The 19020-nt window shown below is 34.4% G+C and overlaps 1 protein-coding gene across 7 annotated transcripts in view; it reads right to left on the bottom strand.

Moving 5' to 3' along the window:
• The window catches only part of GKAP1 (G kinase anchoring protein 1), an 88139-nt gene that overhangs the window by 57863 nt on the left and 11256 nt on the right, over positions 1 to 19020 (bottom strand). For all 7 annotated transcript variants that reach the window (XM_027616959.1, XM_027616955.1, XM_027616952.1 and 4 more), the window contains 5 exons: positions 17944 to 18196; positions 16537 to 16680; positions 7064 to 7141; positions 3175 to 3298; positions 816 to 838 (listed from right to left, as the gene is read on the bottom strand). In XM_027616959.1, the coding sequence (XP_027472760.1) occupies positions 816 to 838; positions 3175 to 3298; positions 7064 to 7141; positions 16537 to 16680; positions 17944 to 18153 (579 nt within the window). In that variant the 5' untranslated portion in view covers positions 18154 to 18196. The remainder of the gene's footprint in view (positions 1 to 815; positions 839 to 3174; positions 3299 to 7063; positions 7142 to 16536; positions 16681 to 17943; positions 18197 to 19020) is intronic.

Here is a 19020-nt window from a genome sequence, read left to right as displayed (position 1 = left end):
ATTTAGATGTGGTTTCCTAGAGATGATTTCATTTTCCTGACATGTCAAGCAAATACTTGAAACAACATCAAAACTGGTAAAAAACCATATAGGTATTACAAAGTGAAAACAAGGAACATCTCTGACCATTCAAAAAATCAACTGATGGAATTACTAACAAGAATATATACATAATAGTGAAACTTTCAAATTAGTAGTCAAAATAACTCCTAACATTTTATTAGTACCTTCTTCAATACTAGAAGATATTTTATAGTAGTACCTCCCAATTCTAAAAGATTTGTAGAATCTGGTACTGGAGTCTTAAAAAAACAAAGTTATCAATAGCCCTAGGAAGTTATGTGTAGGGAGCACTACCCTCTAATGGTGAATGTTAAGAGTAGTATATGATCGATAGCTATAAACTATAGAATCACATCTTATCTCAAAACTTCCATAATTCCAAAATATCTTGAGACTTTGTTTCAGGATATCAGGATATTTTTAGTAAAGACTGGAGTGTTACACCACTTTTCCCTAAAATTTTAAGCTTACATGTGGTAAATCTTTGGTGTGGGTTAGGATACTAAATGAGGATACTAAAGCCAAATAATATACTTCCTTCATATTTCCTTCATGCAAATGGTATTTTTATTCCTCTGCAATATATTTTATATCCTTATAATAGCCAGATCGACAGGACTAAATTCATTCACAACAAATCTATGTGTTGTCCTTTAAATGGCTAGGTCTCAAAAAAGACTTACTGCCAAACAGTGAAGTATTATTTAAGAATAAGTGTTTTCTAGAATAAAGATGGTTACAATAACACTTACCTCAGTCTTTTTACTAATGTGATCTGTAAATGAAAAAAATGATGAAAATTCATTGAAAAAATTAACAATATTAATATTTTATTAGTATTAATAATTATTATACCCAATATGTAAAAATATTTAAAGTAATTGAGGAGAATTTTGAAATTATAATAAGAGTTACAGAAGTCATTTGGGGGTTATCTAAGATATCAGACTTCCCTCTCTAGGTATAAGATGTTAAATTTCAACATATAATTACTAATTTGCTCTGCTTAGGGGCTATATCTTATATCCCAGTAAATGCCACCCATACCACAGGGTATTATTAAATTTTAAACATTTGAACTAGGTCTTTGGTTTCACACAATTTGGGGGGGACAAAAAAGGGAGCAAGAATGTCTAAAATCAAATCACAGGGTACTATAACTGCAAAATTGTACAGAACACTGCCTTTGTGGAAAAAAATAAAAAGCAGAATAGTAATTTGTGTCCTTTAAACCCCTTAGTTTCTTTATTTTAAAAATATACATCATAGTGATTTGATAATACTATGAGAAATCTTAAAAATTGATGTATATTTATAAAATGAATAAAAGAAAGAAGGCAATAAGAAATATATCCAGATTAAACAAATCATTGACTTAGTAACAACACAGCATTTCTGGAAAGTGATTACAGAATGAGGAAAAGGAAGACATAAGGAAATTCATACAGATACAAGGTTGAAACTAAAGTACATAGAGGCAGTGAGTGTTCTTATTTAAATTAGAGATGACTGGGATATCTAATATTTAACATTGCTTCTTGTGCATAGAAGAAAATTTCTATTCTCAAAGACTAACAATAATTTAATAGAATAGCAATCATATGACTGAGAATTTAAAAGCTGGTCCAGCTCTCTAAAGCATCTGTTGATCAGAATAGGGTCTGTAAGTATAATAAATGTCAAAATCACAAGTTTCAGCTCAAGCTACAAAATCTTAATTATTCCTAATTTCCTATTTATTTCTAACATCACAGCCATTCTTCTAGTGTCTAGCATACAATGTGATGCCAGAACCTGAGAAAGAATCATGACTGCTTTAATCATATCTTGAAATAGTCATCTACCTTCCCTTTAACAGTACCATATTGATGTCTTTCTTAATCCGTCTAATAAATTTACATAGTACTTATAATCAAACATATGAAAAATAAAGAAGTTTTAAAAAGCATTCTTTTCATGTTTCTGCCTAGTTTTTAATGAAATATATTTTATATAAAATCTTTCTTGCCAAAATTGAAAACACTAACATACATCTGTTCTTTTAACCTCAAATTAGAAACTTAGTAAGAGAGGAAGACTATAGGAAAAACCATCCTGATCCTTAAACCAAAGCAATATAATGCTCTAAATTTATTCCTGATTTCACAAATAGTCTTGCTTCTGAAAACAGTAAAGTATTTCATTGTGGTTTTTTTTAGATTATTGCTGTAGTATTAATCCTCACAGAACAAATGCCCAATATATTAATTCATATGAATCAAACAGATCACTCTCAATGAACAAACAACTGTTCATTTGTCAGCAACTATTCTGACTGGCATAAGCACAATGCTGTCCAAAAAAATTTTCTGTAATGATAGTCATGTTCCATACCTGTGGTATCTAATGTGGAAGCTACTAGTCACATGTAGTTACTGAGCATTTGAAATGTGGCTAATGCAACTAACGAATTTTTTTATTTTAGTTCATTTTAATCAGTTTATATTTAAATTGCCACACATGAATAGTGGCTACCATATTTTACAGTATAGACTTAGGGTTTTCATGATTCCCCACATCAAAAACAATGTGCTTTATAGTCTTCAAAAGTTTGGTGAATGGTGTAGTTTCCTTCTCTGTTCAATAAAAAAATACAAATGATATTATACAGTTTTCTGGTAGTAAGTCTCACTCTAAAAATTTGTATTTTAATTTTCTAAGGTGTAGTTCCAGATAATTTGAAGAGGTTGACCAATAATGGGTGAAATCTGAAAATACATTATTCCTGGTCTAGTGCAAATCCATTCACTTTATGTATAAGGACAATAATCATGTTTTAAGATGACTCAAAAACTACAAATACAATTTTTATTTTCAGTGAGTTTTAGAAAATGGACAGATTCAGATACAAAAAGATGTATTTGTACTGAACTTTTATGGGGATTTAATGACTACTTTTAAACTACCCTCCAAATTGTTTCTTTCCAAACAGGTCTACATTTTTCACAATCTCAGTAACACATTAACAAAACAATTTTTACTTATTTTAAAAATTAGCAAGGAACTTAAAACTTAAGTATATAAAGACTTAAAATAGTCTCTCTAGCATAATAGATTTCGTACATACATTACCTTCAGATTGAAAATCTTTTAGTGATACTGTGAGAGGTTTGTCTTTTCCCTGATGATTCTTTCTTTTATCTTTTTTATTCATAACCTTTGACTGAGTTAAAGCATTTTCAGCATTTTCATACTCCTAAAAAGAATTACCACAAAAATTAAGCTTGATTTACACTGGTAAAAAATCAACATACTGTTATAGATAATATATTAGAATTTTATTTTTTGAAGGTAAACTGCAAACAAAAAGAAATCAATACTTGAAGCTAGCCAAATTGTATAAAAGGATAGCTCTTTTTTTTTTAAGAGAGAAAGCACACACACAGGTGGGGAGGGGCAAAAGGAAAGGGAGAGAGGGGATCTTAAGCAGGCTCCACTCTCAACAAGAGCCCAACACAGGGCTGGATCTCATGACCCTGAGACCATGACCTGAGCTGAAATCAAGAGTTGGACACTTAACTGACAGAGCCACCTAGGCACCCCAGGATAGCTGTTTTTTATTTATATACTCAATCTCTTGCCTCTTAAACATTGTGGTTTATAACCTCTCCTAGTTGCCACCTCTTCTTTATTTCGGGATCAAACTTAAGACAATCATCTATAATCAATTTCCTTTCTCACCACCTCTGCCAAATCTGGCTTCTCCTGTTCTCTGCCACTATAATTAAGGTCAACCATCCCCACAATGCCATATCCAAAGACACTATTTTTTCAAACACCTCTTGGTTTTCTCAATACTCTGACTACTCTTTAGTCTCCTTCACTGGCTTCTCATTTCCAAACTCTTCTCACCATTATTCCATTCTTTAGCTATTCTTTTGCTTTATACCCATTGTTCCTCAAAGTTTAAAGTTCTACCTATACACTGATGATTTTTGTATGTACAAACAACTCACTGGACTGTTCAGTAAGCATCGCCAAACTAAATATGTTCACCCTGCCTTCCCTACTGGATCCTCCAGTGAGGACCTTGTTTAATGCCACCATCACCCACACAACTATGCAGACTAGAAACCTGCCTCACCTCTGTCTGCTCTTCCTACAGACTTTATATACAAATTAGTCACAAGGTCTTGTTGAGTTTATCTCCTTATATCTGTTCTCTTCAGACCTTCTGTCATTTCCTTATCTTCTTTGGCTGGACACTGCAACACCCTCTAATTTTAGCCCCTCAATCCATCTTCTACACGGCTATAGCCTGAGTTTCTAAAATGAAAACGTGAAATCAATCTAAAAGTTAAAAATATTCAATAGTTCTCTGCCAAGAGATTTATAAAGCCCAATCTCCTTAGCCTGGGGCATGAGATTCTTTATATCCTGTCCTTCAGAAAGTATCTTTAGCAACTCCAAATCAAAGACACTATACCCTTTCACATGCACATATCCTGTACATTTGCCACTCCTTCCCTGACAATCCCTACTTTCTCTGGCCTACACTGTGACCTTTTAATACACCTAGTAAGACTCCTCTTTAAGAATCCTTTCCTAAAATCCATCCCCATCAAAGGCAAAAAAATTCTTCCATATTTCTGAATTCCCATTGCACTGAGAACATTCATCTCTCAATGCTATACACAGTAATTATATGTATGTCTCCCTCCACTACACTCAAGGACTGGGACCATATCTTTATCTTTCTATTATGTGACTTGCATATTTTGGCTATTCAAAAAAATATTTGGCAAATAAGTAATAGAACAGAATAGAAAATGCCACCCCAAGGGCGCCTGGGTGGCTCAGTCAGTTAAGAATCCAGCTCTTGATTTTGACTCAGGTCATGATTTCAGGGTTGTGAGATCGAGCCCCACATTGGGCTGTACACTCAGTGGAGAGTGTGCTTGAGATACTTTCCCTCTGCCCCTCCCCTCCATGCACACATTCTCTCTCTAAAATAAATAAATCTTAAAAAAAAAAAAGAAAAAATGCCATCCCAAACTTTAGTTCCTAAAAAAACTCTTACAAAATAATTAGTTATTTTATTAGAATATTGACTTAAAACTCAATGACATTAATGCAATCACATCAAACCAACCATTGCATAAAACAGGAGTTCCTCCCTTCTCTGAAAGTCTTTATTGTCTGACAGAACCAATGCTTTTGGGTAGCAGGCCTACAGCCGTGCCAAGAAAACTGGCTGGGAGCATGATATTTTATCAGCACTATCTACTCTACTCCTCCTCTAAATATATAGCTAGTTCTTTTAGCTTTAGAATCTAGACATATATCTCACAATAAATTATTATTATATGATAATATTCTATTTGATAAATTTTATCTCTGAAGTAAGCAAGTCAGGAGAACTTTTTTTTACACTTTTCCAGTGTAACTTGAAAGTCCATTTAAATAATTAAATAATAGGAAAGCTAGCTGTGTTCATTTTTCTAATTGTCAGCTTTGTATTTAAATGGGCAACTAACAATAAGGATCATAGTTATTCTTGATTATTCAGGATAATCAGACTAGGGACATGGAAAATGAAACTAACATATAATGTACGAAGTCTTTCTTCCTTTTCCCTTGAACTACAAGTAAAAAGCAAAATCATCTGCTCTAGATTTTAATTCCTCTCTTCCCTTCATCTTTAGTGAAGGAGCTAGGGTACAATGACATAGTCTAAAAGCCCTTAAGCATGACCAGAGTCATTTATGATCAAATACAATCACAAACTGAATACATTTTACAGACCAAAAAAATTTCCAATGCATGTAAAGGATTAAAATATCAAATCATATAAAAATAATAAATGCTCAATTTAAATATAGAAACTAGAAGCCAACACTACCTTTTACCTAAGTGTTCCTATAGTTTCAAGCTGTACAATGCACTTCAGCACAAAACCCAATATCACAGTTCAGATAAAATTCAGAGTTCACAAGGCCAAAACATCAGAAATTGCCTCACATTTAATTGTTATATATCTCCAACAGAGAGTCCCTGTACTCATACTTATTTAAATTTTTAAATCTACTTATTTCCTGTGTTTATTTAAAATAAGTTAAAAATAGGGCACCTGGGTGGCTCAATTGGTTGAGTGATTGCCTTCGGCTCAGGTCATGATCCTGGAGTCCAGGGATCGAGTCCCACATCGGGCTCCCTGCTCGGCGGGGAGTCTGCTTCTCCCTCTGACCCTCCCCCCTCTCATGCTCTCTCTCTCATTCTCTCTCTTTCTCAAATAAATAAAATCTTAAAAAAATAAAACAAAATGAGTTAAAATAAATCATCTGCTATTAATTTCATTTCCTCTCCTCCCTTCATCTTGGGTAGACCAATTTCTTAAGGAAACATTCCAAATCACCAAAGTTCAGTCTGTTGCCTCTCAAAACCTAGGGAGTAATCTTATTATAAAAACTTTGTAACCTGGGTGGCACAGTCAGTTGAGCATCTAACTCTTGGTTTCCACACGGGTCATGGTCTTGGGGTCATGGGATCGAGCCCCAATTTGGGCTCTGTGCTCAGCACAGAGTTTGCTTGGGACTCTCTCTCCCTTGCTCCTCCTCCCCACCCCTGCTCTTTCTCAAATAAATAAATCTTTTAAAAAATTATTTTTAAAAAAACCTCATAATAGGGGCGCCTGGGTGGCTCAGTCATTAAGCGTCTGCCTTTGGCTCAGGTCATGATCCCAGGGTCCTGGGATTGAGACCCGCATCGGGCTCCCTGCTCTGCGGGAAGTCTGCTTCTCCCTCCCCACTCCCCCTGCTTGTGTTCCCTCTCCCGCTGTCTCTGTCAAATAAATAAATAAAATCTTTAAAAAAAAAAACCAAACCTCATAATATTTTGTTACAATGGTGAATTTTTAGGACAAGCTTTAATGGAGAACTTTTATACAAACTTCAGGAAGGTTGGTCCTAACCTCTGACCACTTAAACTTCTAAAATATCTAAATCAATAAATGTGTAAATACCTTTTTGTGTTCTTCATATTCTAATTTACTTAGCAACAATGCCTTCTCAAGATCTGCTTCAAACATTTCAGATGTCAGCTAAAACAAAAAGAAAGTTTCATAATTATGCCACACTAACTAAACAATCATGACAATATATACAGGAAAGGAAAACAAATACATTAAAAAACAATCTGAGTTCTCCAAATATATCTACCCATGCCGAAGTAGAGAACCCTGTATTTTACAGAAGATACCAAAGCAAACTCCCAATTTTGAGGTTTATATTTCCCTATTCACTGTCAATTATATATTGTACATCACATAATTTTTCTTTAGTAAGAGAAATTTTACAAAGAAATTGACACTGTATTAGAGGTCAATGACGGTATCCAGTTTAAGACACAGAAAATTGTAATAGTGATTACTACTCAAAAATGTAAGACTGAAAAATAACTCAATAAACATTATAAAACATACCATTCCCTAATATAAAGTAATCCACAGGTACAGAAACGTTAAATAAGGTGACCAAATGTTCTGGTATATCTCTGATGTTCAGAGTAATTATTTATAGAGCACCTTTTTACCTCCATCCTTTTATTTGGTTGTCTTACCTTTAAGGTCATCTAATACTATAAAAAAGTAATTCTTTAATTTGTGATCTATATCTTTTGGTTCCTCTTTCCCACCACTCAATATCATCTTAACTTCTTCTTACCTACAATCTAGCTCCTACTACCCTCTAATCAAATTATTCTCCAAAATTAGCAGAGAGAATTGCTATGGTAGGTGAATGAGACTTTGGTTTCCACCCCTGGAGATAAGGTTATGTCTGCAGCTGAATACAGGAGAATTGCAACATGACAGGAGTAAACTTCCTGGATTTGTGTACATGGATGTGTCAACTTATGTGGACTAGATAATAAAGGCACAAATTTAGTGGACATCTCTAGTGTTTGTCCAGAATCCCTTCCTTTATTCCTGTGAATAGCTATACTTCACTCCAATGTCCTGTGATTCTAGTAGGACAGTCAATCACATAACCCTATATACCACCCATCACCAAACCCACACAAACATCCAAGCTACCATCATCGACGACAGGGTGGTGGCAAGGGATTCAACTCTTTTTTGACGTCCTAGGAATTAAACTTTGAGAACCAACACAAATCAAGTGGGGTTTGATCATCTGACACAACAGCCTCTATAAGTGAGCATACCAGTTATACCGATTCACGTCTCTAAGCACTCCAGAATTCTTAGTTTCCATCTCCCCCAAGGCACACTTGTTTAGTTCTTAATTCAAATCTGTGAATCCTTTCAACAAATGACTTTTGCCAATGGTAATTAGAATTATTTCTATTGCTTAATGACAAAATATCTAAATTAAAACAGAAACCGACTCCAAAAAGGACTTATATCCAAGGGATAACTTAAAAATTAGAAAAATGTTAACACTGGACACCATGAACTAAAGCTTTTATTCCTAACCAAGTTATCCCTTTGAAAGCACCTCATCTAAACCTACACTAAGACAACAAAAAGAAGGGGGAAAAGATTAGGTTTATCACAGAAGAAAAATTAATCTAACTCAGAGAAAAATGCTATTAGAATTAAAATGGTAAGTAAAGGTATATACACTAGAAAATATGGTTAAACCCAGAGTAAATTCTACATATTTCTATAAAACTAAAACAAACTGAAGAATTAATCCAAATTAGTAATAATCAGGAAAAAGTAATAACCTTTCAAATATTTATAATACAAAGGGATAGTCAAAAACAATTACACAAAAAGTTTACATCGGGCGCATGGGTGGTGCAGTCAGTTGAGCGTCAGACTCTTCGTTTCAGCTCAGGCTGTGATCTCAGTCAGGGTCATGGCATTGGGTCCCGTGTCAGACTCCACATTCAATGCAGAGTCTGCTTGGGACTCCCCCTCCCTCTGCTCCTTCCCCCACCCCTGCACACACTCTCTCTCTAAAATAAATAAATAAATAAATCTTAAAAAGAATAAAGTTTACGTTAATTTCTTCACCGAAACTCAAACTGAGTATTAAATATTTCTTTATAAGTAAAGTCAAGAAGTCATCTCAACACAGAAAAAGTAACAAAAGTACTTAAGTTTATTCTGATCAAAGCTGGTTCAATTTACCACTAAATTTTTAATCCATATTAATGACATATATTTATAGAAATGGCATTTAATATTATTTCCAATATGTTATATATTCTGACCGATATTCCAAAAATAAGTTAGTAGGAGAACAGGTTAGAGAATTGGGAGTCTTGGAAGATATCATTATTCTTTTTCTTACTAACTCAAGAACTTAAATATTAAAGTAGCTGATTCTACTAGCATGATAAAAACTGAATGAAATGGAACTTTTAAAGTGAAAAACATGGGTCACCTTAGCATTTGATTCTAAATGCAGCAGCTCAGAGCTTTTAATTTTTAACACAAACTGGTATACAAGGAAATACAAGTAGGCAAAAATGATCTGTTTCAATTTAAAACTTTAAAAAATAGAACAAATTTTCCCAAAACGTCCATATGATCAATCAGCCAATAAGATAATAGACAACCTTCTATGTGCTTTGCCTGTAGGGCTTTAAAGCAGCAGCATATATTTGGCTTTTGCCCTCAAAGAATTTCCCTTAGGTCCCCAACAGAACACTAACACATATGAAGTACAATAAATATAATAAGACATTGAAAGTGCTACAAAAGTGGAGGAAAAAAACATACATAACAAATAAAATTCAGAGAAACATACAGAAAAGACATTAATTTAAGTTTGTCTTTAAATGGTAGATATAATTTGGAGAGAAAAAGGAATAGAAGAATTTCAGGAGGAAAGAGCCAAGTGAACAAAGATATGATATTAAAAATAGATGTATTATGGGATACATCAAAGAAAGGGGATACTTGATAAAGTGTGAATTCAATACAAGAGAGATGTAGACAAAACCCAGGCTTTGGGAGATCACATTGGTGGATAATTTAAATTCCGATCCCATGTATGCTAACTGACCTTGGGCAAATTACATGACTTCTATAAATTTGAGTTTCTTCATATATAAAAAGGAAATAGAAACACCTACCTTACAGGGTAGTTTTAAAGATTTAAAGCTACTAATACTTGTAAAGTCCCTAACCCAGTGCCTACCTGGCACAAGACTCACACACAGTAAATAGGAATTCCCCCCTCCTCTACGTTGGAGAATAGTGGAAAATGAGGTTGCTTAGGTAGGGAAGAATTAGATTCCCGGCACTCCCTAAAAATTAGGGACTCAGGACAGATGAAAGAGAATTGACGATGAAGGTAATTTTAAAGAAATAAACTGGAACATCAGAAAAATGAAGGCTTAGAATCAATGTGTTTGGCTAAACATCTGTAATCTCAGCATATAGAAACCTGAACCAGAACATAAAAGTGCAGAAAATAAAGAAGGCTGTATCTTGGAAAAGAATGACCAAGTTTTGGAACACTGACTGAATATGAAATATGAAAGAAGAATGAATCAAAGATAAGATTTTTCATCCTAGATAACAGGGAGAAAGGTAGCACAAGACTAAAACAATAAGAAACAGAAAAAAAACATGATTCTAAATTATCTAAACATATCTTACAGCATTAATCATAAGACTACTATAAGTATAGTTGTCAACCTAATTCATCAGTACATGTACAGGCAGAACTGGGGGGCAGTCTGAGCTTAAAAGACAGGTACCAGGCAAGAAAATGCAAAACCACCATGATTTTTAAAAGTATCTTCTATTAAGTCTGCAAATTGAGAATTCCTCATCATTTATGGGAGGAGGAGAAAAGGAAGACAAAGAGGAAACAGTAAGCACTACAATGCCTACAGGACTGAAGAAGATACTTACATGTGCTCAAGATGGGGTACTTCAGATCCCCTTCCTTCCTTCATTGCCTCCTACTCCCCATCTAGTAGTAAAACATTATTTTTTTCCTAAACAAACCTATAGCTCAAGGGCTTATGATCAGGTTAAAGAATATGAAGAACCAATGAAAAACGGGAAGGCCAGCAAATCTTTTGGAACTAGACCTTAAAAAATTAATTTTAAGTCTAAGTACCATAACAATTTTATCCATTTTACATCCAAGCAAAACAAATTCCAAATAAAGAGTTACTCCTCATTTCCCACAGGCATCATGGGAACAGGATTTTGTAACACAATAGAGAACATCATTCTGAAGACTTCTAACGCTTGCAGCCAACTGTTTCTTTAGCCACAAACTGCAGGAGTGCCCTGTGGTCCTCTAACTCCACGAACGTCAGAGTGTGGACCACTTATCTTTCATTAATCTGGAAAGCAAAATTATTTTTCCAAAAATCTTCTAATAGTCTTATTGAACATTACAATTTACAATTTTAAAGGCTGTCAATGTTCTACAAAATTGGATCTATGTATACACACTAATTATCACATTCAGCTTATTTCAGTTAATGTATCTTCACGTCCTGAGTGTTGTTTACATTTTTTAAATCTGCATTTTTGTTGTATGTTTTATTATGTCTCCCAAGTAACAAAAATGGTTCAATGATTTACTGAAGGATTAAAAGTAGGAATGAAAACAGAACTGTAAATACTACTACTTATAAAAACAGCATGAATTTTTAAATGAACAGAACTCTAATACAGTGACTATAGAACATAAATCTGTATGTGTCAGGATAAGTATGATATCACATAAGCAGCTGAAAAGGAAAATTTTAAGCAGAAAATTAAGATAGTGAGCATTTAAAATTTTGATTTATTGAGTCAATCTATTTGTTCCTAGCTGCCTGCTATGAAACATGGTCAGACCAATGGCCTGAAGACACCATAGTTTTTGTTTCACTTTCAAAGCACAATGACTTGTATGAGTCTTTCCAGAACAAGCACCACATAATGCTTTTTCCAGAACAAAAGTGATGAATTTTGTTGCTAAAGAAAGAGCCAAAAAATACAGAGGACTTAGGAATTTGCACTCCTTATGGGGAAACAGGCACAAGTCAAACAACTGCCAAGTGACTTATTATACCAGCCATGAGGTTAAATACAAATATCACAATCACAAACAAAAACAGAACAAGCTATTGGCAAAACACCTTTATCAGATGCACTGGGGGATTCAATGTAAAAGAATAATTACCACTGTGCACATGCTAGCCAATATTTCACTTCAGGGCTGGGCAAAACCAGTGATGTGTGGAGTTTGAATCAATAAGAGGAAGAAATACACAATAAAATTTTACTGGTTTATCACTAAAAATGAATGAGAAGAAATTTTTCTATTCAGTTAATTTTTTTTGAGCCATGATGTAGACTTACAGAAAGGTACACTGGAATCAGCAACATCAATGTATCATGAATAAAGGAGAACAACATCTACACAGGGGTTTATTCCCAGGCAACAGATATTGGTGAACAGTATGTCTCTTGATCTTAATTCAGTATTAAAAGTAGTAAAAATTATAAATATGATTAAATCAAAGCCATGGCCTATTCATCCTTCTTTAAAAACAGCTTTACTGAGATATAATTCACATATTTCATATATCACATAAAATTCACCCATTTCAAATGAGAAGCAAATACCTCCTTTTGATGCATACAACTCTGCAAAGAAATACGAAATATAAGACTATCTTTCCACTCTGAAGCATGTTGGGACAGATGCAAGTCTATGAAATGGAAAATGACTTCTTAAAACATTTCTTAAAACACTAATAGTGCATTAAAGATTATCTATACAATTTCTAGCAGCTTTCATAGCATACCTCAGCAAAACACACAGTATCTTGAATAGCCTGAACCTACCCTTTCAGGGCCAATATGTCACAGTTTTTAATATTAAGGAAAAGATAAGAATTAAGATCAAAATGTGGTCCAGGAAGTTTGTCCCTATTGGGTCTTTTAATGAGTAAATTCAACTATTTATATTTATTTATTAAGTGAAATGTCTATTTTTTTTTTTTTACCTTATTTCAAAGGCTTCCTTGCATCTTCCTTGACTTTGTAACTTTTGCTTATATGGACCAGGTTTAATTTTTTTTCTTCAACTGATTTAAAATTCATAGAATGAAAAGTCTTGTATATAAATTGTTCTCTTTAAATTAAAAAAAAATCACACTTGGAACTATATATCTTGTTATCAATATGAACCAACCTATTTCCTTCCTAATTTTTGTATTCAAAAACAGGAATTTCACTTTAGACAAATTCTTCATGTGAGTCAGTTTCTCTTTAATAAGCATTTACAATCACTGTTTAGAGTTAATTCTGCACTGAACTAGCTTCAATGCTTGCCACTGGTGCTTTCCAATTGTTGTGCTCTTTATTTAGATTTGCCTTTTAACTGGCAGGAGCATATCTCAGAAAAGTTTGCAGAAAGGATAATGGCAGTATGCCTCCTTAGCCCTTGCATGTCTGGAAATGTGTTTCTTTAGCCTTCACAAAAATGACACCTTGGCTACATATGGAACTCTTGGTCGTAGCATTTCAATTCTGGCATTTAAAGTAGCCTGTTTTCCCGTGTGTGTGTGTGTGTGTGTGTGTGTTCAATTCTGGCATTTAAAGTAGACTGTTTTCCCGTGTGTGTGTGTGGTGTGTGTTCAATTCTGGCATTTAAAGTAGACTGTTTTCCCGTGTGTGTGTGTGGTGTGTGTTCAATTCTGGCATTTAAAGTAGACTGTTTTCCCGTGTGTGTGTGTCTGTGTTGTGTGTACAGTATTATTTTCTTGTCTCTCATTCTTAAAATTAAAAACTTTTTAAAAAGTTTTCCCAAAAAAAGTCTTTAAAAAAGGCTTAAGTTCTAAAATTTAAAACTTTTTAAAAGTTTTCCCAAAAAAGTCTTTAAAAAAGGCTTAAGTTCTTTCAAGTTCAGATTTGAGTACTTTACTTAGCTTAGGAAAATTTCTATCAATATTATCTTTAATGACTGCCTCAATTCTGCTTGTTGTAGGGACACTAATTATGCCTCTGTTGGATTTCAGTTCTGTGTTCCAATCTGTATCATGTTGATTTTGTTGGCCAAATATATCTCAAATTTTCCTTCGTACAACTGACTCAATTTTCTTCAGTGTATAGTCTATTCTTTAGCCTAATGAAATTTTTAATTCTGCTATGATTTTATTTCCCCAATTTTTTTATTTCACCCATTTCCCTCCCTTTCAATTTCTCTTGGCCACTTTTTCATCTCAGTCTACCACCTCACCTTATTATATAACATTATTAATCTCCTTGACTTTTTCACTATGTTCTAGCCCCTGGTTCTCATTAAGGCAAAAAAACAGGTGATGTCTACAATCAACTTCTTTTTCCTGTAATAAATCTTTTAAAAGTATGCTTTCACTTTGAACACTAAGTACAATGTTCTTTTCCTTTCGTTGTACACAAACTGCTTCAGTTGACATGAGATCAACTAAAATCCAGTGTTTGCTCACACAGAGATGGACTGGATGCTTCTTTACTGTCCACCAAGTTGCTGTGTAATACTAGCTCCCAGATTTTATGCTAAGGCTTAGCTGATGTAAACTTACATTATCACCTTGGTGATTTAGGAGTAGGAAAGTTTGTCTTAGCAAAATTTCTCTTTTGTGTTTGAAAAAAGTAGCCACATAACAGAAAAGCTTTCTATAGCCATCTTTTTGTCTCGTCTCCCTCAATACTGGAATTTCTCATCATGTTGTTCCTTTACTGTGTCAGGGAGAACACCCACCATACCATGTGCTTTCTGCCTAGTTTAGTCACTGCCTGGTTCCTACTTTTAAAATCTGTTATACCATACAGTAAAATAGATTCCAAATGGTTTACTGCCCATCTGTTCCAAGTCCTGCCCTTATCTATTCTTCACTTATCAATGTAATTATCCGAGGATCTACTCTATTTCCCATGACGTTGATTATTTTTCTGCAAGTGGGAATTCCAAATACCGTACCAGGTTTTCTGAGTGACCCATCAATAGTATATCCAGCAGAAGTTCTTCGAAGTTCCTGGGTCTGGGATAACATTCTTGTACAGGGTCAGGGCCAAGTCAACTATTTCCTTTCATAATTACCTGGTCATTTTGGCAGCATTCAGTGGGGGCAGTAAGAAGGGCAATCAAGTATCTGTGCTCAAGTTCCCACATTACATGAAATTTATTTTGGTGCAAATTTGAGTAGTTTTCCTTTATTAATTTTCCAGTACCCTTTGGGTCATTGGGAGAAATTCTCTCTGGTGAAGATAGTGGTCAATTCTATTACTGTCTAAACAAGTAGATCATTACATTTATACTTGTAAACCAGAAGAATCTGTGATAATGAATGCTGCAGAAGGAAAAAGGAAATAAATTAAAAACTAGAGGGTTTAACACAAGATGATTTAACCAGTATACCACTGCCTGGAAATATCTTTTAAGCAGTATTTGTGCACAGCTCTCGTGTAATAATTGACATTTGTGATGATGGGCCTAAGGCATTACAAAATCCTAACAAAAATGTTATAACTAATATAGTTTATGTGTTAAGAGTGCAATTTAGTATACTCTAATTCTTTCAAAACTGGTAACCGAAGCATGACAGGTATAGCACTCTACTAGGCCAAACATCTGCTAGAACAATATCTCTTCCCAACACATCAACTGCCAGCTTAACAGGTAAGCAAATAAATTACTATTCATTTCCCATACATACAGCATCTCCTAGAGTACATTCCAGGCTTAGTATGTAATTTTCCTGAACAGCACACACACCAAAAGAAACTGATTGGTCTTAAAAATTATCTATTTGATTTCATTATTAATGACACTCATTTAAAAGAGGCACAAGGTATCATGTAAATAAGTTAAAGAAACTAACAAATGCCATAAACTATTTTACATCAAAGCTGAAAAGGAGGAGCGCCTGGGTAGCTCACTAGCTTAAGCATCTGCCTTCGGCTCAGGTCATGATCCCAAGGTCCTGGGATCAAGCCCTGCATCAGGCTCCCTGCTCAGCAATGAGTCTGCTTCTCCCTCTCCCTCTGCCCCTCTCCCCTGCTCATGCTCTCCCTCTCAAATACATACATAAAATCTTTAAAAAAAAAAAAAGTTGAAAAGGAAACGTTTCCCTCCAAAGTCTTTCTTTTTGAAGCAAAACTGTGAGTATTTTTAACAGGAGACCTCGGACCGTACAAATACTGATTTTTTTACTTGAAATAATTTAATCCTGTTGTTCTACTTTCCTGATCTCTCCCTCATTTGTAAAAAGGCAGGTGAATTGAAACCTCACAAAATAACTGCTTTGAATGGCCAAAGCTAACAAAATAATAAATATATCAATCTTTTCCTAGTGGATGAAAAACAGAACCTCTTATTAAAAGCACAAAGATGTATGAATTAATCCAAGACAAAATGCTCCTAAGAATAGTGGTGTCATGGACTCAGATGCACTGTCATTTTAAAAATGCATAAATTCACTGAAATACAAAGCAAAATAATTTGATTTACTTAACTGTACCTGCTCATCTCTTTGCCTCCACTCTTGCCAATTTTCTTCTCGTGAATCCTTCTGCACTGGGTTTGGTAATGAAAGCTCATGTTGAGCATTACAAATGGCATGGGAGGATTTCTGGGGAATTTTCTTAAAAGCAAGATTCCTGAGCTATGAAACAAACAAAAAGCATATTAAATTCAGTCTACCAATCCTGGAATACTAATGATTTTTTAAAAAATGAGTAATATTTTTATACTTCTAAATACTATTCCATTCATTATGCTCTCAGAATCACTGTGTTTTTCTTAATCTTTGTAAAATATTAATTTCATCAGTATTTAGATAATGTTGGTGGGTCTTTAACAATTTAGTAAGTGAAAATGGATTGTATTCTATTATACCATCATTTTAATGATTCCAGTTACTTAAGTGATGAAGTTTATAGGAGTAGAAAATAGGATAACAAGTGTGCTTTTGACTATGTTGTACACCCGAAATTAATATGACACTGTATGGTGAGCATAGCATAATGGATAAACTTGTCGAATCACTATAGTGTACACCTGAAATTAACATAACATTGTGTGTCAATCACCCTCAAATAAAAGAAAAAAATTTTTAATGGGGATAATACAATTTACCTTACCAATAACCTTTACAGGATTGTTGTGAGGAATGAATCAATAGAGGCAGAGTACTTAAAAAGTGCTCTTCTTATAATTAACATTATAAATTTAAGATAAATATATATATGATGTTTGTCAACTATACTTAATTTTTTAAAAAAGCAAAATGATGGGATTCAAAGATTAAAGTTTAATGGCTTATAAATTTAAAAGTTTAAATATAAGTGAGAGAAAGTAGCTTAAACAACTCTAGCAACTACTTCGCTAGTCCTTAAAAATACAGGACCTAGTCCACAAAGTAACATGATGAGCTAAAACTGGACTGGCCAAACCACTCCCAACATCATCATTATCTGAGATGCAGTAGCTGAAACAAGAGAGAAAAAGAGTGAGAGGTTATTATGGATTGAATTGTAATCCCCCAAAAGATATGTCGTAGGCCTGAAACCCTCGGGTGTCTGTGAATGTGACCTTATTTGGAAAATAAGATCTCAAAGATGTAATCAAGATACCTTGTGACACGGTTACACTGAATGAGAGTGGGCCCTAATCCAATACAACTGTTGTCCCTGTAAGAAGAGGTGAAGACAGAGATACACAAAGAACAACCAAGTAACAGCAGAGGCGAAGACTGAAGTGACACAGCCACGGGCCAAGGAATGCCAAGGACTGACATCCACGAGGAGCTAGGAAGAGGCTAGGAAGGGTTCCACACAGTCTCACAGAGAGCCTGGCCCTTGCACACTCCTTGGTTTGGACTTCTGCTTATAGCGGGACAGCAGACACAAATGGTTATAATTGTTACCTCGTTTGCTTCACTCTGTTGCTGTTCCTTCTTTTTTCTTCTTTTTTCTCTCTTTTTCTCATTCGTAGTTGATTTGCTTGCTTGAGACTTTCCAGTATTCCGACCTTTGCCTTTTCCAGGCTCAGAATCAGATCCACTGCCACTATCTACTTGCAATAGGGCAAAACGAGAAGCAGTAGTGGGAACAGAACTAAGTACTGCTGAGGCCATTGTAAAGATTTCTATTTTAAAATACTTCTATCAAGAATAATTCCTGTGGGGAGGGAGAAGAGGGGGCAGATGAGTAAACATAAACAGTAAAATCTGTTCTAGATTCTAGAACAATCTTTCACACACACACACACGCACACACACACATCCTCCTGATATTGAATTTAGTCATATTTGGACTCATACCCACAGTCCTACTAGCAATAACATTCTTTTTTAACTTGAATAAACAATATAAAATTGTATAATATAAAATAGAAAAAAGTAGATTGAGATTTCACAAAGACTACCACCAATAAAATGTATTCACTTTTCCATATACGGTTTTCAAAAATTCACAATTTTCTTCTTCTAAATATACTGCTATAATATATACATATTTACAGAGAACACCCTAAATCAATATGCAGTGGTAGGAGTATTTTTCACTGCATACAGAGACCCTTAGTCCAACTCCATGTTAGCCTCCAACTTTCAAGATGGGGAAAAAAGGAGTAGAAAAGGAAGAACACTGTTATCACATATAAAATACTGCCTTAAGTTTGATTCTGGGGACTGCTACTCAGTCACAGAACTGACAGAATAGAGAACTTAAATTTCCTCAACCAAAGGAAACTTATCAAAATCACCTTCCACATTATCTTCCGCTTCACTAGTTTCAGTGTACCCTGAGAGAACTTTCAGACTTAGGGTATGAAAGGTCCTATAGTAATATCTAACCCAATTCATTAATCATTTAGTTTTACAGAGGAGGCAACTGGGGCTTGGACTGGGTAAGTGACTTGCCTAAGGTCATTCTGCAAGTTAGTGGCAGAGTCACGATCTGAACCTAGGTTTGCTGAACCCTGCTCTCCAAATTCAAAGTAA

The sequence above is a fragment of the Zalophus californianus genome, chromosome 13 (assembly GCF_009762305.2).
Source record: "Zalophus californianus isolate mZalCal1 chromosome 13, mZalCal1.pri.v2, whole genome shotgun sequence".
Classification (NCBI taxonomy): domain Eukaryota; kingdom Metazoa; phylum Chordata; class Mammalia; order Carnivora; family Otariidae; genus Zalophus; species Zalophus californianus.
Note: the sequence above shows the minus strand (reverse complement) of the source record. Positions and strands in the feature narration are given on the sequence as shown.